Below are 25396 nucleotides of genomic sequence, written 5' to 3'. Positions count from 1 at the left end.
CGTCTCCTTAGGATAATTGCGATACGAACGCCTGAAAGGAATGTCGTGAAAAATATGGTTCATTTTACTGTTTACTTTTTAACGTCTCACAAACTGTAGTCAAGCAAACGAACGGAAAGTGGATCGTCTTAAGAGGTTTGTTGAATTTGTTAGCAGGAAAGGAAATACTGAATGAAAATCAGAGATCTTTGGTACGATCTTTTCAGTGAAACATAATGCTGGAAAATGAAGCAGAAAAAAGGAATATAATGTGAAATCCACAAACGCAAGTTACGAACAGACAAACAATACCACCACTGATAAAACATGAAACAAGTTCAAATCAACCAAAATTCCAAAATGTGTAGGGTATGGGGGTTAACAGAATCTTAACAACAAATATTCAATCAAAATCTAGTTAATTGACAAGTTCAATAAATAAATTTTTGACAACTGATTTAAACGGCCTTGTTATTTTTCAAATGTTTCTAGAAACATACAAATTTCTCCTCGATCTTGAACGATCCTACCCACTGTGAACCATAAAAATTTCGTCTCTAACCGTTTTCCAAGAAAACATTATAGCACCTAACCACGAAGTGTGCCTTTACTTGCGGAGAACATTAGTTTATTGCGTGTTGTGATCGGCAATCGAAGTAAACACAGTTAACATATTTGTGTTTCCTGTTTTGTAACAGTGAAAATTTATAAAGTGAAAATGGATTCCATTCGCCAAGAACTAGATTCAAAGGATATAAATTTGTATGCTATCATGGGCATTGAGCGACAAGCGATTCCATCCGAGGTACACAATGCGTAAGTATATGGCGAACCTAAGATTTTGTGGGAAATGAAACATGTATGAAGTCAAACATCGAGCCATTATCCACGTTTCGTTGCAGTTATGACTTCTTATCAAAAAAGTGTCATCCGGAGCAAGGCAGCTATGATCCAAACGAGCTGCCGATCAAAACGCTGTCGCAATCCGAATACTGGCAGGCGCTGAACGAAGCGTACGAGGTGCTGTGTAAGTTTGCCAGATCAGCGTGTTGCATAAACCAACCATTTCTGATCATATCTCTATGTTATTTGCAGCTGACTCCACGTTGCGTTACATTTTCGACTTGTATGGTATGCATGGTTTGCAAACCGGTGTTTGTCTGTCAGGATGGCAAACATCGGCTTACACTTTCTCCGGGGACTGCATGAAGATTTACTCGTGAGTATTCGCTGTACAATGTACAAATTCGACACCAACTTTATATTTATGTTTTACAGGAACTTTCTTGCGAACAAAGAGTCGCTTTTATCAAAGACAATCATTCCCAAAACTGAACCAATTGAGACAATGAACAACTATGAGCCACCTCACGTTTTGCATACCGTGATGGTGACGCTGGAAGAACTGTTCTATGGTACGAAAAAAATAGTCCACTACAACCGAAACATCGTTCAGAACGGTTCCATCATCTCGTGCGTTAAGGATTGGTGTACTGAGGTGAATATCCCACCGGGTACGCTTCACGGGACCCATCTGATAAAGACCGGCGTGGGTGACATCGTGGACGACACGGCTAGAGACAGCTTGTTCGTGGTCTTCCAGCTGCCGCATTTCACTTTTCGTACATCTGGCCATGATTTAATTATCTCACGGTCAGTTTCGTTGAAACTGGCACTTCTTGGCGGCCCGTTACCTATTCAAACCATTGACGGAAAAACGTTGGTCATAATCATGAAACCGATAGCGGACAACACCTTAGTGCCCGGCCAGCAGTATAATGCTGTGCTGATTAAAGGTCAAGGCATGCCAATCCCCAACACCAACCGTCGCGGAAATATGGTCGTTCAAATTCAGGGTAAGTGTGAAAAAGTAATGAAACACTATTAGTGCCATCACCGATTGATTTTCTTTTTCTTGATTTTTCTTTGCCAGTCATTTTCCCAACCTGTATACCCGAGCACCTTCGAAATGAGTTAGGTAGTTTATTAGACCAAATGCAACCCATGTTATAAAATCTTCACATGTAATTGCTCCACTTCCGAAAGTCACCGAAAACCTATTCTTCAGCATAGAAAGATAAATGCGAGTGTTCAGTAATTCAGTACTGTTACTTGGTAGCGTACCAACTGTTCTTTTGCCATTAGACACACACTGTGCGGCGCCGGCGCACTAGTAGACGTAGTAAAATTTCATTCATAGTTCGACCAAGTAGTGGATTCAACGGTTCATGCGCCAGGCTAGAACAATCAACAAACCATCACGGGTGTGGTGAAAGCGAATCGCGTTGTTTTGAGAAAGCATCCACATCACATACACCCAAGCGCTTGTATCGGATGCAGAACGAGCGATATAAAAGTTATATTTAGTAAGCTACTAAAAACTTATTCGGATAACCTTGCGGTGACAGCCAGAGCAAGTTCAGGTCGTGTCTGGCGTTCGTAAACCAGTCGGTTCCCAGCGGAAGATACGCTCGGTCGTGTCTTTCTGTCCGGTGTGGCCTCGTGGCGTGCCAACAAAAATCATATATCGCGGCTGTGGCGCCACGCATACTAGGAAGGTTAGTGGAAGGAGGTGGCAGCAACCATTACGTAAAGCTTGTTATCGCTGGTGTCATTAGTGGACGACGACAGGCCTTTCATTAGTGTAGAAACTCGTTCGTTTGATGTGCAGACACAGGGGAGGGGAATTGGAGTAAACGAATGCATTCACCGTGTGTGCAATGTGCAATTGCATCTTCGGCAGTGGTGGTTACTATGGGAAGCGACGGATGTCGTTGTGAACGATGCAATTGTGTATTGGCACTGTTGCATCTGCATATGGGCAGGAATCGAATTCAAAACAAAACAATCCGCCCATGAGATTCTCTATCAATGCTCTATAATGGATTTTTTACCTAACGTTGTATTCGTTTACGCAGGGAATATTTCCCGAATGTACTTTATTACTAACCTTTGAGGAAATTTGTAAGGCAACGGAATCAAAACAACACTTTCGACATTTTTACTATTTTTTTAATTATATTATTACAATAATTTGAATGTATCAAATCTGAACTATAAAGAATTTGCTTCTTTTCGAATAATTTTAATTTTCGCTTGTACGGTATAAGTTTATTCAGTTTCTTTAAAATACATATTGATGAAGCGCATATCTCGTTGTTTTAATATTTTTGGTATTACTTTAACGCCTTGAATTTTCTTCCCATTCCTGAAGACGGTTCCCTCGTCAGGGTAACCTTGAAGTATTAACCAGTTTCCTTCGTGATCATAAAACCCCTTAGCCCTTGAAGAATTCGCTTCTCTCTTTTCCAGTACTCTCTACGCGTTGCTCATCATACTCTTTTTTTTCGGAAGCGTAATACATTCACATTCATTGGACCCTTTGTGGCCCTAAGATGAGCGCGTCCATCGTGAGCTTCTTGCGCGGAACCGCCAAAAGCGTACGGCTGGCTCTGGTACCTACACCAAGAGCATCGGGTGTCCGAACTTCCACATCCATGTACGAAGGCGCGGCAACGATAACGACGCAAACGATGGCTAGGGCGCGATGCGTGCTCTTGGCGCAGATTCACGGTGGTCGTCAGTCGAGTAACATCGTAGTCCGGCCATTGGAACGTGCCCTTGAAGAGAACAATCGCCATCGGAGATCAGCAAACGTTGGTAAGTTAATGCGGGTAACCGGATGCTGCTATTTGTTTGATTTGTTAGTTATTGAAGAAATAAGTGGAATCCAAGAATTCATACATCGCTGGGTCTAACGGCAAGCTGGAGGAAAAGTGATCGCAAGGTCAACGACCGGTTTTGGAAATATACGAAATACCCTTTCACTAAGCCAAAACCAACATTTTCAGAAGTGATAATAAGCTGTCGTCGACGCCCAGAACACGTGTGAGCATTTCATGTTTGTGGACCGCCACTTTAATCGCGCGCAAACAAATGTGTGTCAACGGCGAATCAGGAGATATCGAAACAGCTGATAACAGAAGTGCTTCTGAGCATTGGAAGTGCATTCGAAAAATCTTGCTATTATTTTACCGACATCGTTACTAAAATATGTCTCTGTAGACGACGAAGAGACAAGCGAAGCATGACTCCACCTTTTCAGGAGATAACCAAACAGGGACATAAATCCGCCAATGGCCCAAACAAATACCCAAGACACCTAAAAAAAGGTTATTGCACTGTTCATTCTTATCGGTTTGAAGCGGTTGGTAACAATCGTGAAGAATTTCGATTTTTGAGGAGTCCGAAATGTTGAAGTAATTGATTTGGCGAGACTTTGAGACCTTTAAAACTGTATCAGATAGCACGACGAAGAAAAATCTTTCCCAGAAACAAGTTAAAATGCTAAGAAACATATCACCTTTTTCTTTAAGGTTCCCTCTACCACACACAACAACGTACGATGAGTTCCACAGCGGCCAAGCAAGGTCTGGTTGCAGTGGAAGAAGCCAGACGCTTCATGGTAGACTGTCTAGTCAAAGCCAAGACCCCATTGGCCCACGCTAAGCAGCAGGCGGATCTTCTGACGGAGGCCGATTATCGTGGTCACTTCAGTCACGGTATGAACCGGCTGGAGATGTACATCAATGATCTGGCCAAAAACGCGTGCGATGGTGCAGCGGAACCAACGATCCTCAAGGAGACACCCGCCACTGCCTGGGTCGACGGTAACAATGGGCTTGGGGCGGTAGTCGGAAACTTCTGCATGGATCTGGCGATCAAGAAAGCGAAGGAAGTCGGTGTGGGATGGGTTTGCGCGAAGCGTAAGTATATCGAATTCAATCGTGTCCGTAAGGGACAATTAACTTTTATTAAATTTATTTATCTATCATGGTAGGTTCAAATCATTATGGTATTGCTGGATGGTACACTATGCGTGCCATGAATGCTGGTTGCATTGGAATGTCGATGACGAATACCTCTCCACTGGCGAGCCCAACTAGAAGCAAGGAGGCCGCCCTCGGCACCAACCCGATTTCGGTCGGGGCTCCAGGAAAGGATGGTGATGGTTTCGTGTTGGATATGGCCACTACTGCAGTGGCTGTGGGAAAGGTATGAACAAACATTCCGTACAACAATCGAAACTGATTAAATTAAAGTTAACTTTTCCAATGGTTTAACAGATTGAGATGCAACGTCGCAAGAACGAACCGATTCCAGTCGGCTGGGCTCAAGGTCCGGACGGTCATCCTACCACGGATGCCAGCGTTGCTTTCGATACCGCCTGCCTGATGCCTCTTGGTGGCACCGAACTCACATCCGGATACAAGGGCTACGGACTCGGCGCCATGGTGGAGATGTTCTGCGGCGTGCTGGCCGGTGCAAACTATGCAACGAAAATTCGCAAGTGGACGCATGCCGGTGCCGACTCGGAGGCCGACTTGGGCCAGTGCTTTGTTGCCATCAATCCTGGCTGTTTTGCGCCAGGCTTCGAGGACCGGCTGTCCGATATGAATGGCATCCTTCGCAATATGCCGATGGTGAGTCCGTGCTGTGTTCATACGTGTTAGGTATTTTCCCTAATCTGACCCCTCCGTTACAGACTGATCCGAGCCATCCCGTCCTAGTCGCTGGTGATCCGGAGCGCAACCATATGAAAATGGTCGACAGTGAGGGCGGTCTCGCTTACCATGTAAACCAAATCAAGACTTGTACCGAGCTTTCCGAACGCCTGGGAGTGAAACCGATCGTGGTTGTCTAAACCACGTGGCATTTATATCTGTCGAGACCACCTTTTCTCTCCAAACATATCAATTTTGTTATACGGCCGATTTTTGGTTCACGTTGCCCTTCATTCAATGCATTTTAGATAGAAATAATCAAATCGTTCTACAAAAGCAATTCTAAAATAAAGTAAACAAGAATAACCGATCCATGCCGATTTCAAAAGATATCACATTTAATATAATTAATAGCGAAAATATGGGGAAATGAGGCCCGGGCATAGATTCATTTACTCTTTTACCAAAACAAGGAATATTTGTTGAACGAAGTTGTGTGTATTTAAAATACCTTTTGTTCAAGTTATAAAAAAAATTAAAAATTATTAACTTATTTTTAGTTATTATTTTATAAAAATACGTTAAATGTTTCTATCTTTCTGGCAACCCTGCTGTCAGTTTCGTTCTGTCTACAAATGTTTACAAACATTCCTCGATCGCATGTTTGTCAGTTTTCAATAGATGCACATTTTCTTCATTCCGGCACTCTTCTAAAAGCTACAAAATGAAACTATTAACGTACAATTTCCTCACTTCAAAGTGTATTCGCGGTGTTCAAGTGGGTTATCCATTGAAGCTGAGCGTAAGTTTTAAGGAAATAGAACCGATAGCAAACAACACACGACACTTAAGACAACAAGCCTGTTATCCACTTGCAGATTGTGGAGACAAAAGTCGTACACACGGATTTTAATTCGGAATTCATCACCCGAATGTTGCCCCGATTGGAATGGAATGCTATATGTGCTGCAGCGACCAATGTAAGATATCCCCAAAGGGTTTTTGCAAAGCATAGATCATGATAGTGATTATCCTTTCCAGATTGGTTCCGAAATCCCTCAGACCATGCCGGCAGACATCCAGAACGATGCCGAAACCTTGCAAAAGCTACACCACGTACTGCTCGAGGTTGATGTCATTGAAGGTAGCCTCGAATGTCCGGAGACTGGGCGAGTTTTTCCGATCATCAACGGAATTCCAAATATGCTGCTAAACGAGAACGAAGTTTAAGGTGGTTCCCGCGCTGTATGTTGTGTTTAAGAATAAATGTAAAAATCAAAGGAAAAATAGTAATACTCGAGATGGTCGTAAAGTGTTAGTTTATTGTTCACCGTTAAGTATATCCAAACCCTGGGGTCATGTGGGTCTTCACGATTTCTACAGAATATACACATCAAACACGGGAAGAAGAGTAAATTGAACAGTTTTTATCATTTTATCAATCATGGTCATGCGGAATGCATTGAAAAGGACGTATGATTTGCAGTTGCTTCATCGTAAGGTACATCTTGTTTTTCAAACTTCGACCGTATTATTTTTATATGTTGGCATATGAAAAGGAAAGGTATTCTTTACTGCATCTCGTAATCATCTGCTCGCTATAAGACTGCATATGTATCAAAATATAGATCGAACTTAAATGTTGCGAACCTATCCACCACCACTATTCCGTAGTCCTAATAGCAAAATGAAGATGCTCTCGATGTAAACGTAAGTGCTACAGAATGTCTTTGTACCGATTCTTTGGTATAAAACATTCGAAATCTAGCTCCAATGATGCTCCGCCGGGCTAAGGTTAGTACAAAAAGGGCAACCCCATAATAATCACGCCTGCAAGGCTAGCGAACGCATCACTATTCATAAGTATTTGAACCTGTTACAAATGTTTTCAACGATAAATACCTTTACATCTTTTGAACGCCATGCCTACACTTGCCATGCCTACACGTGACACCTGGACTGTGGATGCTAATTTATCTTTTGTGTTTTTAGTGTGTCATAAATATGATAGGCAATTGTAGGCACAAGTAACGTACTACCGCAGGACCGTACGAAAGTGAAAGATGCGGGTGACTGTAACTGCTTTTACGCTTGGACAACGACTCGATTGTCCATCTGTGGAATAGTTTTGATGAAGGAGTTGAAAAATTGAGTACGAACATCTATCAACTATAGAACGACTTTCAACCAGATACATATGATTTAACTATTTTACTGTTTGATTTTGCACGGCTCTGTTGTCTTATCTTATGTTCTGTTTGTGTTAAACTGCTAGAAAAATATTGTAACGCTACCAGCATCGATAGATTATACTTTGCAATAACAAGTGCGAGTAATTTCTTGTCTCCTTCTTTATAGTGCAACTACGGTAGTGTAGACCGGTTTTTTTTGGCTCCAGTTTGGCTATATAGCTATATTATATGTATTTAGATGTGTAGTGTAATTGAATTTAAGTTTTCATTACAGCACGTGCGGGAGGGAATGTGAAGCCTTTTTCTTAGAAAACTATTGTTTGATGTGTCCGCTGACTGGCAGCATCCACGTTCCGTCTCGAGATTGAATGTGTTGCATTTTGTATCATTTATCATTGACAGAAACATAGTGTCATGCGAATGTCGTGTTTTTAAACAACGTTTGTACGGCAAACTCTCTCCTAATATCAGATCGTAGGTCATAGCAGTAATAACGAATTATTGTATAGAAAACCATTTCAAAGTAGTGTGAATTTTTATAAAACTTTACTGAGAAATCAATATCATTGTGATGTAGATAAAAACTTGATTAGTCACATAAACAAAACCAAAATGGCACGTGATGAATTGAACTAAAATCATCAAACGAGATTCAGGTTAATACATTGGCAATCGCAATTTCAGACAAAAAGGATTTTAATTTAGATGGCACAATCCCTAATTTTTTCATAAACACACGTATAGACTTCATCGTCACGTCCTACAATCTTCGAAAACATCACGAAATTTGGATGGATTTTAAGGGGGAATATCAATTTTACGCAAAGATATCCTCGCTGGCACCGGTTTCACTTAGTCACACACACAGATACACACACAAAACGTATGGATGTACTCGCGAGGACATCTTACGATTCTGACGACTAGTTACACTTTACATCCTTCATCATCTGGCCGTACATGCTGCCCTTCGCGAGCGATCCGACCGGACCCTTGCAAAGATCGCCATTCGGTCCGTGCGCCTGGTACGCGCGCTCGATGCGAATGGAGCGGTCGGGACCTCCGGATACCTTCTGGCTACCCTTCGCCAGATCCGGATTCGCACCGTTCCATGTGACATAGTCGGCACTGCAAAAATTTGAGTGGAAAACAGCATGTGTTATTTAACACGTGTAACCTGTGCTTCCCTCGGTGCATGCACTCACAGAAGCAAATCGTCGTTCGGTCCTTTGAAGAGCTTTACGTTAGGACCCTTCGTCGGAATGCGGGTCGCTAGCTGGGACGACTTTCCGTCCATTTTGGCTGCCGCCGCCTGCTCGCAGGATTCGTCTTCCGAGGAGGAACTTCTAAAAATAGAATACCTAAACATTACACCGCATGGGACGAACACCAAAAAATGTAATGCAAGGATAGCGAAAGTAAAATCAAATATAGAGAGAGAGAGAGATAGAGGGAGAGAGAAGAGAGAGAGAGACATGTGATGAAGCATGGAATGGTACATGAGGCGGCACGGTAGTACGGACGGAATCAAACGAGCATTGGATGAATTATGATTCCTCTGCGAAAGTTAGTACAACATTATGCAAGCATTCCTTACTACAACCCTGGTGAATGTCCTTTCCATGCAACCGATCTATAGGCCTGCGTGGCAAAGAAGTTCATACACACAATGCAAGCAGGAACCGTGTTCTACTAGAGAGCAAATAGGGTCCGTCCCTTTCGACGTAAACTGGATGCGGTGACGTGAACTGTGCAAAAAAATCTCAACGATAAATTGATGTGATTATTAATTAATAGTGCTCTTACAAAAAAAAAGGTATTTTTCTCACACTACACATTGACTCACTCAAAATAATCAAAATAAATAGCCAGTGCTCAGACACAGGGCAAGGCGACGTTAACACCTAGAGAAACACATGCATTGTGAGTGGTTAAGATGGACAGTTGTGATAAAAGGGAGTTAGTGATTACTTGGCTTATCGACCAAAAGGAGGGGGACCTGCGATAAGGGACGTTATCCCCTGGTGATTTTAGGCCCCATCGATTGATGTGATTGGAATGTGAAATGAAATGAACTGTTGTTAAAAGTTTGATTTAAAAAAAAGTAATTCCAATCAATTAGGATGGATAGCAGGTATAATAAAAAGAAGGGGCAACGTGTGTAAGTAATTGGTTAACATCAATCAATCAACATCCTCTCCCCCACGGGAATAGGTCGGCCGCCGCCATCGGATCAGGAAACAATCAACAACAAACTAAACAACCATATAGCAACGTTAATACACACATAGAAAGGTCACACAGCGGTTGATCGGAGAGAAAAACTTTTGGGTGGAATTAGTTAAAAGACAAGAGAAAAGGAGAACAAAACACAAACATCGTGCGTTCGAAACCCACACACAATCGAAAGAAGAAAGTGGTCATACTTTGCGTGATCGGTTTTGGCTTTCGGACGGAAGCTCTGCTTGGCGCCGGTCACGTTTGGGGCGCGACCGCACGCCCGGAACGCCGCATCGTGGTGTTGTCGCTCCGGCGGCGACTCGGGGGACGAATCGCCCACAGCGAGGCTGCTCTCGTTGCCACTGCTGCTGCTGCTGAATTCCGGCTCGGTGGTCTTCCCATCGACCACTGTAGCAGCTGCACCGGATGGCGACTGGATGCCGCCGGACGTTGTCACCGGTGGGGAAGTGATACCATCTTCGGCCAGGGCACCGGTCGGCGCACGCTTTACCAGTGGCGTGCGGGGTTGTGATGATGTGGTGCTATTGCTTCGACTAAGTACCGCAAATACCGAACATACAAACACACACGCACACACACGACAAACACGGCATGGTGTAAAGCCATTTTGTGTGAAAGTGCGGCCATCACACATAAGGGAACCAAGAATCCGTGGTGGATTACCACGAAGAAAGTAAATTAAAAGATCAGAAAAACCAAATTAGAAATTAAATGCAAACGTGTTCCACCGAGACAACGAGAGATCAAGATTTGTTGTTGATGGTTTTCATTTTTCAAAGGCACATTTTTTTGTTCGTATGCCAATTGTTTTCAAGATGAATGAAAAGAAAAGGAAAATACGAGAACGAGAATGAAGAGAGAAAGATAGAGAAAGAGAAATAGATAAAGAGAATATCTTGTTTGGCATCGAATCCAATAGCCGGATGTATGATTAACTATGTAACATTTGATTTTTTTGTTTCCTGCTGTTCCGCTATTATTAAAACAATATTTTCCACCTTCGTGAGGAAACCAATTTTTGCTCCAATTTCCAAGAAACATGGGTAGCATGGGACACTACCGCGTCGCATGAAAGCACATGAGATTCATGCAAATGCAGATGGGCATGGCAAAGGGAGGAACGGCTCACATCGACGTCATGTACATGAAAATCTATCGATTAGGCAAACGATAAACGATAATACAGCACGATACAAGAGTACGCAAGTGCCTTGGAAGCGGGGCAAAGAGGAGCTAGGATAGAGATAGCTGTTTACAGCGCTATGGTGACGCACGCAAACATTCACACAGACACACACACACCCTAGATGGGGTTTTCCACTGCGTCCTGATGGGGTTGAATCTTCAAAGGGAAGTTAGAGGAGTCTACTTGATAGCATCAGCGATTATCGCTACTTCCGGTCACAGCTACAAACAATTAAAACGATTCTCTATGCTTCCTTGGGGGTTCCTTGCATGGCCTTCGAGAGAAAGATTGCGTTTGTCGTTTTTTCTATCTCAACCTACCTCGGCCCGGCACTTCCCGTACGGGCGTTCTCCTTGTCCTCGTCCGACTTGTGCGGGGCCTCGATCTTGACGCTCTTTTTCTTGTCCCGATCCTCTTGGATGACGATGTTCAGTATCTTCTTGGCCCGTTCCTCCGAATAGTCGACGCTCTCCAGCGCCATCATGATCACTTTCTCCGGTGTGTCCTTGTACTTCACCTGCAGGCGAGTTTTAACTAAAAATGTGTGGACAAGGAAAGGTAAGGTTAATCAAACACTTCCTTTGTTAAAGCCAACCGCAGCAAATTACTTTTCTTCTTCTCCTCCGGAGACTTCAACTTCGGGGTTGGTGTTTTCGGTTCCTCCGGTATGCCATCGTCGGCACCCTGCGATCCGCCTGTACCCTTACGAGATGCATTGCGCTGTGGAACGGGCTGCTCGCGTTTGTCGTAGCCCATCTTCAGCAGCGCCTGCGAAGCGGACTGTACGTTGTTGTCCGCATTGGCCAGCACATCCAGGATGAGTGTTTCCTCCGCCTTCGGGAAAATGCTCTTCATGTACCTGGAAGCGTACGAGAGAAGATTAGAATATTGGGCGCATTAACAAGATGTATCCCGGAAGATGTATCCTGGGACGATACATTCTTCCGGGTTCTACTGGAAACGTGGGGTTGTAAATGGAAGAAATAAATGTGTAACAATTGTTTCTATTCAAAAAAAATGTTTCATGCACCTAGGAACGGAATTTGGAGCCGCTGAAAATTTTGCAAAACAAAGAAAATGTGTTGCTTCCTCAGTAAGGAAAGTAAATGCAACCATTAGAACAACGTATGTATATGGAACATAATAATTCAAAACGCAACACATTAGCATGAGCGAAACAGAAATATAATCCTCTAGAAAGCATAACATTTAAAAGTGCTTTAATTCGAAGCCAACACAAAGATTCTCTAAAAACTACCTAAAACACAAAACAAACAGTGAAACGGGGGGAAAAACATCTAGCGTGATTTTAAAGCTTCGAAACCTCAGCTTCATCTTCGGCGAGGAGTGTGGCTTCGGCGAGCTGCGATAACCGGTCCCATCCATCGGCCCGTTCCGGGGCGACCCGTAGCCTCCGTAGTAGCTTCCGCTGGCTCCACTGGCCGGTCGTGGTACCGGGCTGCCTGTGCGTGAGCTGGACATTTCGCTGCGTCCACTGAGGACCGGCGTCATTTGGAAGGCGGACACCACACCCATGGCCGTGTTGTGGAACGGTCGGTGACCGAGCGGTGGTGTTGAGTACGGCCCGGGCGTCGTCAGGGGATGCTTCTCAACCTGAAGCGCACTAATTACGACCGCTTCCCGATTGTAGTACCTGGTCAGTCCGAGTGATGGTTTGGTATTTTTTTTTTGTTTTCGAAAAACATAGAAACACGAAGCCGGCACACGAAGGAAGGGTTGTTGCGAACGGACGTTAAAGGATAGAAAACGATTCCAACGATAGAAGAAGAGTTAGAGAGCGTGCAAATTAAAACGAACCGTTTTTCGTGTGGTCAAACGATGACATTGGGTCAAACAAAAAACAGGAAAAAGTTCGACTACAAACACTAACAGGTGCCGTTATTGCGCCATAAGAAGTGCGGAGTGCGTTCAATGTTTTTAGTCTAATAAAACATCCATTGAATTTAGATGCAAGGACCTTCCTTTACTGGGTCAAAAGTATTCAATCTTTCACTTTTTCCAACGGATGAAAGATTCTTCTGTCACCAAGTCTCACGTCGGTAACGGAAAGTATCTATTTTTACCTCCTATCGACCGTCCACGTGTTTCCTCCGGTCATTCCATGGAAGTGAGGATAGCAAATTGCGACACACAAGAAGCTTGCCATAGGCATTGAGGATACCGACCATGGGACGCAGATGAAAAGGATAAAGAGAAGCCAAACAAGCGGTGTCATCTGCGCGAAGCAGCAAAGCATCATACAGCAGATCAAAACACGGCCCATGTTGTTTTTTAGCCCCCCCAGGAGTCAAAGTTGATAGCGCTGAAGTATGTAACCTTTTCGTTATCAAAGGTGGCATAGATTTTTATGTTTGTGTCAACAGTAGGCAAACAAAAAAGAAAAGGAGATACGACAGCGCATTGCGAACATGAAATAGAGTGTTGAGAAAATTGTACTTTGCCTACGGCACACTTGCATAAGTGTGGTGTGCATTTCTTCGTTTTACATCACAAGTAAAGCGTGAGTACGTGTTTCATTGAATGAAGCGTTAAGCAAATGTGTTTGTTAATACATTAAGTAAGAAAATATTTGTTTACTAAAGCCAGAATAACATATCCTAATGTTTTTGTATCATAAATTAGTCCAACAAAAACAAACAATAAAACCTGGATCGTAATTTTGCAATCCTTTGACCTTGTTTGGAATACGGCGCCCTAAAATAGTTTGCCAAGGCCAGTTGAGTCTTTCATTAAGCGATGTGTGTATCAACAGAAAACGCCTATCATTCGCCCGAGGAAGGATACTCACTTTTTCAGCAGCATCCGGATGTGAACTTCCGGGACGGTGGGAAACATGGAGTTTATTTTAGCCACCGTCAGATCCGTCTCCGCTGCGGGCACGTTCGTTGAGAACGTCGTTTCCACCATGCCCTGACGCCCGAGTCCCATCCGGGGGCTGGATCGCACTATCGGAGCCATTTCCTGCGCGGAAATCAAATACACAGGGTAAGAGTTAATTTAATTAACCCGCTAAAACCCACATCCGCCGACCGCGCGGTGGGTAGACGATGGGACAAAGTGTGCGTTGGATTATTTTTAAAGTGTACGTTGGTATATTGGTAGCGGCAAGAGGGGTTGCTCGAAAGGATGTGAAAGGATGTATGGAAACGCACAGTACTTACGATCTGTTGTTGCTGCTGCTGGTGTTGTTGTTGCAATCTTTGGGCTAGGTTGGGGCTAGCATTAAGGCTAGGTACACCGGAGGGTGGATTCTGGAAAGCGGCCTGGGCTGGATAGAACGAGTTACTTGTAGGGTAGACATGATAGGGAGAACCATGCACAGGCTACACGACAACAGTTTGTTTTTGCAACACCGCCAATACGAGTGGTTTGACCAATTTTCCCATTTCCGAGCGATGATAAGAGGTTGTGGGTTTACAATTTTTACATGAAGATACGGGTACACAGGTTTGCACATACACAGGTATCGAACATAGCGGTAGAAAGAAACAGAGAGAAAGGCTTAGAATAAGTTCAAGGATCGATTACATAGAGAAGAAGGATAAACCGACTGGAAAGAAGGACGATGAAAGTTGTAACATGATATCTACAACAAACAAGTGTTCAGGCCGTTTGCCTCATTAACCAAACGACACACCGCGCCCGGTGCACTTGAGCACGAGGGGTGGAACACACAAACAAGTGTCCTTCTACGCCTCGAGCATTACTTCGGCTTCGTCAAGGATTGTTGAGCGATGTGACACACATTCTCCACTCACCTGCATGGCAATGCTGTCGTTGGACAGGTGCGTGGGTGCTCCAGTTTGCAACTGGCGAATCCTGGCGCGTGGATCTTCCCATTGCGTTGTTTTGGTGAAGAGATTCACGTAGAAGCTGGCGGAAATGGCACAGATAAGGCAAGGATATACGCGCTAGGTTATGCAATACGCCCCACACACTAACACACACGCACACGCTCACGCACAAGGATTAAAGGATACGGAATTTTCACGACTTTTGCCCTCATATTTACGTCCCGAAAACGTTTGCCCACCCAAGCACGTTAGATATTTCGTTCAAGTCACATGCGCATTCCTCAAAAAACACTAAATATACTTACTAGCGTCCCGTTCTGGAATCATATTTGCAATCCCACCCGGGAGGTAAACCCGCCAGTTCTACTTGCTCCGACATCTTTTTCACGAATGACGTGAAGGCTTTTTGAGGAATCCCGACGAAGGCTGTTGTTTTGACAGTTTCCATCGATGACGTCATGTCTGGAGAGCAAAAATTTGCAAATTTGTTAATAATTTTTTATTCTTTCAACCGATTTCCACGATTAGCCCCTTAAATGAAAGGTCTTTGTAATAAAAACAACTTTGTAAAAAAAAATACTTTCTTCATTTACATTACGCATTTGTCATCCAAGCGAGTGTTTTCGAAAATTATTGCAAAATCCCTTGCGAATGAATTCCAAGAATGAACTCTACGTCTTTGAAAAACGGTGTTCATTCTACACTTGAGTCATTTGTCAAAAATAAAACGATCGCGCGATAGGTTTCTCCACACAAGTGAGATTTAAATCGTAAATTATGTGCCAATAAAACAAAATTTGCTTTCATTTAAAACTTCCTAATCCTTTCGGGCAGTGCAAAGATTGAAACAACGTTGTAGTTCAGTGGGTTTGTGCAGTTCTCAGTAGAATATATCGGAAAATAAGACTGCCCTCAGCTAAGCACTGTTGTGTGGGAGTGGATCGCCCAACGATATCGCGTACCCTTTTGAACCAAGGTTTTCCTGATTCAACGACCGCAAACGATGGAGGATATATTCCACTGGTGCCGAGAGGGAAACTCCATCCAGGTTCGCCTGTGGCTGGACGACACGGAACATGATATGAATCTTGGGTAAGCATCGAGAAAAGAAAAGACCCCATACTTGGACCAGCTGTCATTCGTTTGCACGACCATAAACGGAAGAAATTCCCAGAAGAAGAAAATCGATACAAAATCTCATTTCAACTTGAACTGGTCGAAGTTTGAGCGGTGTATTGTGCAAAAACAAGGCCAAAAACATGGAATTAAAAACACATGTTAAATAACTACTGTTCCGATGCTGCACCGAACGTGACGTCATGCAATGTTTACATTGGATGTATGAATGAAATGAACATCTGCTGCACAAACTGTTTATGTTCATCCAGGGAAATGAATGTACACACCTCAAAAGTGCATCGATCGATTTAAACCACCAAAAAATGAAATAAAAAAAATCTATTTCTATCTTTAATTCGTTAGCTCCAAACTGACCAACTTTTCCATTTTTTTCCAGTGATGATCATGGCTTCAGTCCGTTGCATTGGTGTGCCAAAGAAGGGCACACGAAGCTGGTTGAAATGTTGCTGCATCGTGGTGCACGTGTCAACGCTACGAACATGGGAGACGATATACCGCTGCATTTGGCGGCTGCCCACGGACATGTGGACATCGTGCAGATGGTGAGCGAAACTAAATAACGTTAATAAGTAGTTGAAAAGTTACCTGGTGTAATTGTATCCTTAGCTCGTTCGTCACCGCTCGGATGTAAATGCAGCGAACGAACATGGAAACACGCCGTTGCATTATGCGTGCTTTTGGGGATATCAGGCCATCGCCGAGGAACTGGTCAATAATGGTGCCTTGATTTCGTTGGCCAACAAGGATGGAGATACGCCGCTGGATAAGGCTAAGGCGGTACTAGCAACGCGGTAACGATCAAAAAAAGTAGCCTTATTCAGCATGAATATGCGAATCTAATTCTTTTTCAATTTCATTTCATCCGACAGCTTACACAATCTTGCGGTGGAAAGTGGACAGGAGCTTAAGAAGATCAGCTTCAAGGATCAGAGCTGGTCCGGAATGAAGACACGTTCGCGTGATGCCACCCTGTCACGCTTCAAAGGTATCAACATCCAGGAGCTGACGCTGCACAACAAGGTAGCAATAACACCCGGTGGCGAAACCTGGCGAGGCCGTTGGCAGAACAACGAAATCATCGCGAAGATACTGAACATTCGCGAGTGTACCGCGCGTGTGGCACGTGATTTTAACGAAGAGTTTCCGAAACTACGCATCTTTTCCCATCCGAACATTCTACCCGTGCTGGGTGCATGCAATGCTCCTTCGAATCTAATCGTCATCAGCCAATATATGCCACGAGGTTCACTGTACGATCTACTGCACGGGACGGCGGGAATTGTGGTCGATACGGCCCAGGCCGTTCGCTTCGCACTGGACATTGCCCGCGGTATGGCGTACTTACACTCACTGGAACGGATTATCCCGGAGTATCACTTGAGCAGTTTCCACGTGATGGTGAGCTAGAATGCGACTTTTCCTTCGCTGCGATTAGTAATAACTTCTTACCATTTGCAGATTGACGACGATTTGACGGCCCGCATCAACATGGCAGACGCTAAGTTCTCCTTCCAGGAGCGTGGACGAGTGTATCAACCTGCATGGATGAGCCCGGAGACGTTGCTGAAGAAGCGAAGCGATCGCAACTGGGAAGCCTGCGACATGTGGAGCTTCGCCATTTGCATCTGGGAGCTGGCAACGCGCGAGGTCCCGTTCGCCGACCTCACACCGATGGAGGCGGGCATGCGTATTGCACTGGAGGGTCTTCGGGTCACGATCCCGCCGGGCACGTCGCCTCATCTATCGAAGCTTATCAAAATTTGCATGAACGAAGATCCTGGAAAACGTCCGACGTTCGATATGATCATCCCGATCTTGGACAAGATGAAACGCTAGTACAATGCCTTCTCGATTGCCAATAATGGTGCCTTATCTGTCGTTGTATGCGGATTTCTGAGCAGTGCCTTACCGGAAGCGAACGCAGAACCAGCTTCCGAAAATTATTTATTTCTATACTGACCACTTTCCGTGCATGCAATATGCGACCAACACTTAAGTACTAAACCCACTGGTATCCATCGATCAATTTGTGTTTTTTAACTGTTTGTGTCGTTTCGTTTTCAATGTTAATTATCTTTTTTTATATACGAAACTAGTGGTAGACTCCGTGGAAAAGTATTACATTAAACAATTGACAAAACCGATAATCACTTATTTGCAACAAAGTGTTCGTTGAAACTAGCAAAATATTTTCAAACCATAATGTCCTGTTTATTTTAAATCCTACCTTTTTGTCGACGCGTTAAACCTCTCAAACTAAAACCGTAACTGTCTGTTGTAGTTATTTAGCATAGTTTATGTATTCGAATAATACAATCAATCTTATTAACGAACTTTCGGTTTGGGTTGTTTTTAAATGCTTGGAGTCCGAAATATTTTTATTTTATTTCTATTTTCACAGTGCGGGTCTTCATGTAAGTCCAAAATAATTGTGATTGTATTTTTCTTTCCCAAATAGTCCCAATTTTCTTTCTCATCTCACTCTATCTCTACTTTTCTCGCTCTCTTCTATCCCAATACAGGCACCAATGTGTGTGTGTGTGTGCAAAGTAAGGCAGTGTGTCCATGACCTGCAGTAACATTCGCTGTGCACTTCCTGCTAGGTGCACCGAACTGCAGTCAACTCACGCCGCGCTGTTGATCCTTCCTTCTCTGTCGTGTTCTGTTTCCGTTTCATTTTCGCGTCGATTTCTCACCGCTTTCACTGCATGCCCTCGTGAGCGAGCCTTATATGCTGAAGGAGCAACCGATCCAACCAGGATACAATGTTACGAGATAGAGCACTGAGGTGGAGAGACATCAAATAAGGACGAACATCTGCTGTCGGTGTACGAATGGAAGCAAAACAAAACACGCACACGGGGATTGGGGGGTTGCATGTTGGTGTGCAGAGAGAGATTGAGATCGAGCATCGTGCCATTTCGATGCACTTCCTTTTGGGCCTCGCTGGGCGAAAGAGGTGAAGCAGCCCAATCGCCTGGACCGGGCCAGCCGGCTGGTGAGATGCACCACGTAAAGCATAGGAGAACGGGAAATTCGTACCCGGCCTGCTAGGATGCACGCTATGTTCACTTCGATGCGGAAAGGGAATAGCATAGCACAACAAGTTCACAGTTCACACGGGGCGCTCGCGTGCAGAAGGTGCAGTCTGGGTCTTTAGCTCGCCGGTAAGCCTTTTTCGCACGCACCTCTACGTGAGTATGTGTGTGTGTAGTGGGGAAAGGGGGGGACTCTTGGTGCTACGTTAGTGTGTGTGTTTCGCGGTGCTGTGGCGTCGCGGAAAAGGATGTCAAGTGATGGCCAGCTCAGTAAGCAGTCCTGGCCGAGCAGAGGCGATGCTCGCGAACTGTCGTGTTCTGTTGCACCCGGAGCTTACTGCAAGTAACTTGCATTCGTAAGGCTTCTCTGAATCACCGAAGCGTTGCGGGAGAGATGCCAGTGAACTTCCCTGGCACGGTGTATGATTCCAGATTTCGATGTGATTAGATAATAGTGTAGTAAAGTTTCGTAGGCGTCCACGTTGGCCAGTAAAGCCTCGCGTGGGAGCAACTCTGACCCGCGAGACCCGGAAGTGCATCCCGTGACCAGCGGTTCGATAGTGTGTGAAAATGTGAGAGCTGTGCCGGGTGTCACGATCGTTCTAAGGGTTGATTTTGGATTCTACTAACGCCGCAGCCGCACGTTCGCGCCGGGTCGATCTACATGGAGCCTTCGCCATACTCCAGCAACTCAAACAGCTCGGAAAGGTACGGAAGTACGTTGGCTGATAATTTTAGCTGCCCCCGGGCTGGTGCACCACCCCACGCCTGCACGCCACTGCTGACCCCATTTTCCACGAGTTAAAAGTCATTTCCCGTTTGCACTGGTTTTGATCAGCGGAAAATAGGTCAACGATTTCTTTGTTTCTGTTCCCAGCCGCCCGAGAGCGAGTGGGGTGCGAGAGTGTGTGTTAGAGGGAGAAAAGGCATGGGATAGGGAAAGGAAGGCGTGAAAAAGCGGAAGGAAAAGAGAGACGGCGAAGAAAATGCTCTTGGAGAGAAAAAGTCCAAGAGCACGACAGGTTTACTTCGATGCAGCAGGAAAAAGGATCGGCGAAACAGGGACCTCCGTTCTGTTCTCACTTTTGACACTCGGCGGTTGTAGGCTTTGTTGGCCGGTGAACTTTTCCGGCCATTCCTTTCAGGTCCAAATTAGCACACCGCACTAATTGCCCTATGCCTGTCCTCTCGCCCACCGCCGCAGCTCGCCAGTTGCTTCGTCGACAACGACGCCGCATGTAACCGGTTCCGGTGGAGGCGCCTTTAACTCGGGTGTTGGGCCTACTGCCGGCGAGTGCAGCAGCTCCGGCATCGTGCGAATCGGCGAAGTGTCCTCAACATGCAGCCTCGGTTCACCGGAGGACACGGTTCCGTCTCCGATGTGTGTGCACACCACCACCGAGTCGTCGCTGTCGAGTCTGGATGATCTCAAAAATGATGGTAAGCGTATACTAAAACTGGGACATTTTCATTTTTGGTACGAGAGGTGCTAAATTTACTTTTACTCTTTCTTAAATTCTTTCAAAAGAATTATATTTTGTTGATATTGCGTCGTTTTCCACCCTCTGATGCAAATATATAATGCAAAAATTCGGAGGCTTATCGTTAAATAGTAGACAAATAGTTAAAACTTGACGGTGGCTCAACTACAGGACGAAAAACATTTACACACCCAGCACACTAATATACCGTTTATTTACGTGCTTTGAATCGTGCCAAAGAAAACGAAAAAGAGGCTAGCAGGAGATAAACATAAATTCACCCCATAATAGAATCAGCATTGCATAATTAAAGACACCTTATCCACCACTTAAGCGTCGTTTGCTGCTGGTGCCCTCATTCTGCGCCTCATTTTGTCGTCGTCACCGTGTTCTCTTTACCGCTTTACCGGGGCTGTTTTTCTTTTTCTGCTTTGCTTTGTGTGTAGGCAAAATGAAAATAAAAACAATTCAGTGTCTTGATCTTCAACACATCAAATACTCCAATCCCTCCATCATTCTCCACCCACTCCGTGTCATTGCTTAATCGCGTTCTCGATTTCCGAAGATCGACCAACGAGTGCGTTATCAAGATGTCGAAAATGCCCTTTTTCAAATTTTAAATACACCCGCCTTCTGCACACTCTTCCCCCAAACGGGTGATCGTGATCGAGAAAAAAAACACTCCACAACCAAACTCGCCTGCAGCGCGTGGAGAAAGGTGCAAAGAAGCGATTAAACGGTGGAGAACAATAAATAAAGAAAGATCGAGCAAAACAAAACAAAACGAACAAAAAGCGGGAAACAGCACGTATCGAAACGAAGCGCAAAGGGCCGCAGAACGGCGCCCGGGGGGAAAACGGCGAAAAACCTCGTCCGCCAAAAAACGACCCAAAAGAAAGGGAGGCAAAAAGCAGAACAATCCCCCAAAGGGGTAACGAAGATAACACAGGCCCCCCCGAAAGAAAGAGGTTCAGAAAGAAAGCACCAAGAGCACAGACGCGGGTGGAAAGAAGGAGGACAGCGACGACGACGACGACGACGACGACGACGTCTTCGAAGAACACGCAGTTCATTCACCCTCGGCGCGTTAAGCCTCATTACGCACGGGCACACGGAGCAGAAGAAGGCGATCGTTATACAGCCCTACGCCACCTTTGGCACCTTACCCCAGCCACGTCCCCGTACACCCCGCACCTAAACCTTCGCGTTCGCGTGTACTCACGCATAGGACGGAACGCAACGTTCTAAGACGTTCTTAACAGAAAGGGTGCTGGGGGGTGGTTGGTGCGATTGCGCGGGGTCAATGGCCGACGGTCGGTTTTCCCACGAGTTTCGCACGCAATTTGATATGTGCATTCTTATCAGCATACGCAGCGCGTACCTTACCGTGTCTAATTTTATATGACTAAGCTTGTTTACGGAAAAGCTCTACAAATAGGGCATGTTACGAGGAACATTAAAGAGCCACCGTTTTTAAACGATCATCTCACGATAATTAACACCGAATAAGTGTATCAAATGGAGAAGAAAAAAAGGGGGAAAAAAGATAGCGCAAGCGATGGAGAGGGAATAAATAAAATTAAGTGATTAATATCTTGGAAAATTCCTTCTCCCATTTTCCTTGCGCGTGCCGCCGGTCAATGAAGGAGAATAATTTGAACGAAAGCTGAAGAATTGCCTTTTGGTGGTGGTGGGGAGCGGGTAAAAGACCGAACGGAAAGGAAGTAAAGATCATCCAAGAACGATTTTCTACACGTTCAACCCTTTTATGAAAAGCTCTTTTCATTATTGGCAACAAAGGAGGAAAACAAAGTAGTCTACAACAATCGAACGAAGCAGGCAACGGAGCTCGTTTGTTGATTCTATTTATGCGAAAGATGAAAATGATTATGTAACAATGTTTGCGAGCTTTTTCTGCCCCCTCGGGTTCGAAACTAGCGGAACGCCTTGGGGTGGGGGCATGATGACGGGGGGAGGAAATTAATGGCGAAATTTGGCTTCGACTCGGTAAAATTGACGTCTTTCGGGAGGCTGATCATTGGAATGATCGTTCTGCAAATGGGTGAAGGAAAAGGTAGAAAAACAGTTCCGTCACAGAGAACCTTAAGCTAGAAAAAATGTAAGCTTAGATATTTGGCATGACAAGACCATTTGCAGGTTCAACGATATTCTTCACGCTCGGGAGGGATATGAAAAACAAGGGAACAAGATGTTCGTCGTGATAGGCATAAAAGTGGCCTATTTTCAAATAGTTTAAGCAATTCGTGCGTGGAAAGCAAATTTTTTATTAGCCATTTGAGAAGTACGATGACGAATTAAAATCACATCATAAATGACCTTACCGTTTTTGCCAACCGAATTCTGACATTCTCTGCACAAGAGAAGTTGAAGCTTAATTGCACGCAAAAAAAAGGATGCACTTTTTCCATCGAGGAAGCATAACAACAACAAAACACACCAAAACAACACACAACCAAACCATTCGGTGGAGGAGAAAAACCAAATCATTCTCAAACACACACACACGCACCAACCTGGTCAGTGACCTCTCCGGGAGGGGGCTGCACAGGGTGTACCAGGTCCCTCCGTTGTGTTTGCTGTTGATGCTGTTGTTGTTGTTGTTTCCCTCTTGTTCTGTCGTTCCCTATTTTTCCCAATCTCTTTCTATCGCACCAAACATGAGCATGTTCTTCCCTGGGCCTTTTTTTTAATGCTCGCATCGAATGCGTTATGTTTTTGTTGCTTTCTTTTTCTCCTCTCCTCCGTCTGTTTGCGTACCCATTTGTAAGCATCGGCGTTTATGTTGTTCCATTCCGTGCCCATTCCTAGTTTTGGCCCCATCATCCCAACGGGTCGTTTTGTCATCGTCGTCATTCTCGTTTATCTGCTTTTCCTCCCTCTCGCTCTCCTTCCACTCCTGCGGAGTGATCTCCCCAGCATCCAGCAGATCGCGAGAAGATTAAGAAGAAAGCCCTCTGTTTTGCGGTCGTAACGCGCGTACACGCTTTTATCAGCATCACCCCGCGTTGGACTTTAAGCACCACCGACCTGAGGCGTTACGCAAGCTGGCAGGCAGAGATCGCGAAAAAAAAACACCCAAGACACCACCCCCAAGATGCCCCCTACGCCTTCGGCCTCCGAAGTCGGGCTCCGAAATCGTTTTTCCAGGATTTTATTTTATGCTCACCCCGGGGGCGATACACATTCGCGGAATTCGCTCCACCAACCCCGGGGGGGGTGGGGGTTCCGTTCGTCCCTCCCCTTAAACCTAGCCTTCCTTAAGCTTCTTCTTATCCGCGCAAATCCGCACGTTCGATGACCGCGATCACAGCTGTGCGAGCGGGAAACCAACCAGGAGAAGCAATGCAGAAGTGAATGCACCTTCCACCGTCTCCACCAACCTGTCCAACCCGATCCCGTTCCTCCGAAGAACTTTAAGCAGAAAGAAAAAGGACGGAACACAATGCACATGCCCCCCATGCAAACGCTCCTTCATTTCGTTTCGTTCCGTTCCGTTTATCTTCCCTTCTTTACGATTCGTTCTTAGTGCGTGCAGTTGCGAAGCTTTTCGGATGCTGGTGGCTCTCCGGCGGCTCGGTTTTTGCGATGTGCATCCGATTGCATCCTCCTCCCCGCGGTGCAACATTGAACTTGAACGCCGCCGACCGGCACAGTTCAACACGGCTCGTGAGAACTCCGCGCCACGGCAAACCGGCGGTACCGTAACTGATCTACTTTCCCGACCAAATCCGCAACATTCGACAATTGACCTTACGGGCCTTTTCTGCTCAGGTTTGCTATTCTTATTCCTGTTCGTATGAAGGGCTAGGTGTTTCATTTTGTGTTGCTTTTGTACTACTTTTAGAAAAGCGTTTATTTACGTTACGTTTTCAGCCCAAGTAATTTTGTCCCAACAAGCAATTCTTAATAATATTTTTGGTAATTGAAGTACCCTAGATTAAAAACAAAATTAAAATGAAGTTTTAAAATTTTTTGTAAAAATTTCCTAGATATTGACCATAAACGATCCACAGATCTAGTATTCAAGAAACTGTTTACCGTGCGGTAGCTGCCTCGATCTTTCTTCCTTGCTATCCAAATTTTGCATATTTATGCACATTTTCGTAACAGGACTTTCTGGAGACGTGGGAGGGAGGGAGGGAGAGGGGAGGGACATTTCTCTCAAGATGATGGGAACGTTCCCGAGAAGAACTTTGCATCCATTCTGGACAGGCCCAAGATCGCGCCGCTTCCGTGCGCTGTGCAGATTCCCGTTGGATGTGACGGTGGCCAGAGTCGGTTGGCTCGGTTGTTAGGTCCACCACAAGACCCAACCACACACACACGCGTCCGGGCTGAAGTCTTTCTTTCTTTCCCTCGATTCACCTTTTTTATTCGTCTCTCGTTCTTTCGACCGGTGCTTCGGTGGTTGCCTGTTTTTTTACGTTCTTAACCTCGCAAGGTACCCCCGTCTAAGACGCCTTCCCCGCGCGCGCGCGCGCGTATGTGTTTGCCCCGTGGAGGGAAAGGTTCAAGTCCGTGCGCGCGAAGAAACGAACGAACGGTAGTAAACGTAGCGGCGGCCAACCCGGCAACCCAGGCGGGTCCGCGGGGCTCGCGACTGGATTAAGCGGTGTTTACTTTCCTTCCACCGTTTCAGTTTGCGTTAAGATTCTCGCCAGAATGGATAGGCGGTGCGCCGACGACGTCGAGGCAGCGTAGTTCTCTCTGGCCGAGTACGGGTGCTTCGCGGTGTCGCGTTTCCGTGTTTGGTAGTAGGAGGACGCTTTTCCGCCGTTGGTCTATGGTCCTGTGTGCCG

General features: G+C 45.2%; 5 protein-coding genes across 9 annotated transcripts; 4 read left to right on the top strand and 1 right to left on the bottom strand.

The window, feature by feature from the left end:
- The first annotated feature begins 751 nt into the window (after positions 1 to 751).
- LOC131294720 (dnaJ homolog subfamily B member 5) lies at positions 752 to 3520 on the top strand. Its single transcript, XM_058322765.1, has 5 exons — positions 752 to 795; positions 882 to 1006; positions 1075 to 1198; positions 1258 to 1835; positions 3375 to 3520. Exons 1-5 carry the CDS (start codon positions 752 to 754, stop codon positions 3518 to 3520), a joined length of 1017 nt encoding a protein of 338 aa, XP_058178748.1.
- Positions 3521 to 4372: 852 nt separating this feature from the next.
- On the top strand, positions 4373 to 5683 carry LOC131294959 (uncharacterized oxidoreductase YjmC). The gene is made up of 4 exons (XM_058323013.1): positions 4373 to 4745; positions 4820 to 5034; positions 5106 to 5462; positions 5525 to 5683. Exons 1-4 carry the CDS (start codon positions 4385 to 4387, stop codon positions 5681 to 5683), a joined length of 1092 nt encoding a protein of 363 aa, XP_058178996.1. The 5' UTR covers positions 4373 to 4384.
- A 465-nt stretch (positions 5684 to 6148) lies between these two features.
- On the top strand, positions 6149 to 6800 carry LOC131292335 (multifunctional methyltransferase subunit TRM112-like protein). Its single transcript, XM_058320803.1, has 3 exons — positions 6149 to 6285; positions 6362 to 6463; positions 6525 to 6800. The coding sequence occupies exons 1-3, from the start codon at positions 6208 to 6210 to the stop codon at positions 6711 to 6713; spliced, it is 369 nt and encodes a 122-aa protein (XP_058176786.1). The 5' UTR covers positions 6149 to 6207; the 3' UTR covers positions 6714 to 6800.
- Positions 6801 to 8288: 1488 nt separating this feature from the next.
- Positions 8289 to 15301, bottom strand: LOC131285545 (muscle M-line assembly protein unc-89). Of its 5 annotated transcripts, XM_058314406.1 has the most exons (10): positions 15223 to 15296; positions 14882 to 14996; positions 14285 to 14446; positions 13912 to 14084; positions 12427 to 12756; positions 11711 to 11961; positions 11423 to 11636; positions 10102 to 10449; positions 8881 to 9036; positions 8289 to 8803 (listed from the first exon to the last, which is right to left on the bottom strand). In XM_058314406.1, exons 1-10 carry the CDS (start codon positions 15294 to 15296, stop codon positions 8599 to 8601), a joined length of 2028 nt encoding a protein of 675 aa, XP_058170389.1. In that variant the 3' UTR covers positions 8289 to 8598. The 5 variants fall into 5 exon arrangements, with proteins under 5 accessions (XP_058170389.1, XP_058170396.1, XP_058170410.1 ...); XM_058314413.1 differs by lacking the exon at positions 12427 to 12756 and having other exon boundaries at positions 14285 to 14391; positions 15223 to 15301; XM_058314427.1 differs by lacking the exon at positions 12427 to 12756 and having other exon boundaries at positions 14285 to 14386; positions 15223 to 15232.
- Positions 15302 to 15878: 577 nt separating this feature from the next.
- LOC131282064 (integrin-linked protein kinase) lies at positions 15879 to 18320 on the top strand. Its single transcript, XM_058311456.1, has 5 exons — positions 15879 to 16009; positions 16434 to 16599; positions 16664 to 16848; positions 16927 to 17455; positions 17516 to 18320. The coding sequence occupies exons 1-5, from the start codon at positions 15921 to 15923 to the stop codon at positions 17891 to 17893; spliced, it is 1347 nt and encodes a 448-aa protein (XP_058167439.1). The 5' UTR covers positions 15879 to 15920; the 3' UTR covers positions 17894 to 18320.
- Positions 18321 to 25396: the final 7076 nt, after the last annotated feature.

The sequence above is a fragment of the Anopheles ziemanni genome, chromosome 2 (assembly GCF_943734765.1).
Source record: "Anopheles ziemanni chromosome 2, idAnoZiCoDA_A2_x.2, whole genome shotgun sequence".
Lineage (NCBI taxonomy): Eukaryota > Metazoa > Arthropoda > Insecta > Diptera > Culicidae > Anopheles > Anopheles ziemanni.
This window is presented reverse-complemented; position numbering and strand designations above follow the sequence as displayed.

What these genes read in the sequence shown, in the direction of transcription:
- LOC131294720 (XM_058322765.1), top strand. Translation starts at nt 752, where the DNA reads ATGGGCATTGAGCGACAAGCGATTCCATCCGAGGTACACAATGC. An exon ending in CCATCCGAGGTACACAATGC is followed by an intron (nt 796 to 881) that starts GTAAGTATATGG and finishes GTTTCGTTGCAG; the next exon opens with TTATGACTTCTTATCAAAAA. An exon ending in TATGGTCGTTCAAATTCAGG is followed by an intron (nt 1,836 to 3,374) that starts GTAAGTGTGAAA and finishes TGTGGCCCTAAG; the next exon opens with ATGAGCGCGTCCATCGTGAG.
- LOC131294959 (XM_058323013.1), top strand. Translation starts at nt 4,385, where the DNA reads ATGAGTTCCACAGCGGCCAAGCAAGGTCTGGTTGCAGTGGAAGAAGCC. An exon ending in GGGATGGGTTTGCGCGAAGC is followed by an intron (nt 4,746 to 4,819) that starts GTAAGTATATCG and finishes CTATCATGGTAG; the next exon opens with GTTCAAATCATTATGGTATT. An exon ending in TCCTTCGCAATATGCCGATG is followed by an intron (nt 5,463 to 5,524) that starts GTGAGTCCGTGC and finishes CCTCCGTTACAG; the next exon opens with ACTGATCCGAGCCATCCCGT.
- LOC131285545 (XM_058314406.1), bottom strand. Translation starts at nt 15,296, where the DNA reads ATGTCGGAGCAAGTAGAACTGGCGGGTTTACCTCCCGGGTGGGATTGC. An exon ending in AGCAGCAGCAACAACAGATC is followed by an intron (nt 14,085 to 14,284) that starts GTAAGTACTGTG and finishes ATTTCCGCGCAG; the next exon opens with GAAATGGCTCCGATAGTGCG. An exon ending in TCCGGAGGAGAAGAAGAAAA is followed by an intron (nt 11,637 to 11,710) that starts GTAATTTGCTGC and finishes ACACATTTTTAG; the next exon opens with TTAAAACTCGCCTGCAGGTG.
- LOC131282064 (XM_058311456.1), top strand. Translation starts at nt 15,921, where the DNA reads ATGGAGGATATATTCCACTGGTGCCGAGAGGGAAACTCCATCCAGGTT. An exon ending in GAACATGATATGAATCTTGG is followed by an intron (nt 16,010 to 16,433) that starts GTAAGCATCGAG and finishes ATTTTTTTCCAG; the next exon opens with TGATGATCATGGCTTCAGTC. An exon ending in AAGGCGGTACTAGCAACGCG is followed by an intron (nt 16,849 to 16,926) that starts GTAACGATCAAA and finishes TTCATCCGACAG; the next exon opens with CTTACACAATCTTGCGGTGG.
- LOC131292335 (XM_058320803.1), top strand. Translation starts at nt 6,208, where the DNA reads ATGAAACTATTAACGTACAATTTCCTCACTTCAAAGTGTATTCGCGGT. An exon ending in GTTATCCATTGAAGCTGAGC is followed by an intron (nt 6,286 to 6,361) that starts GTAAGTTTTAAG and finishes ATCCACTTGCAG; the next exon opens with ATTGTGGAGACAAAAGTCGT. An exon ending in TATGTGCTGCAGCGACCAAT is followed by an intron (nt 6,464 to 6,524) that starts GTAAGATATCCC and finishes TATCCTTTCCAG; the next exon opens with ATTGGTTCCGAAATCCCTCA.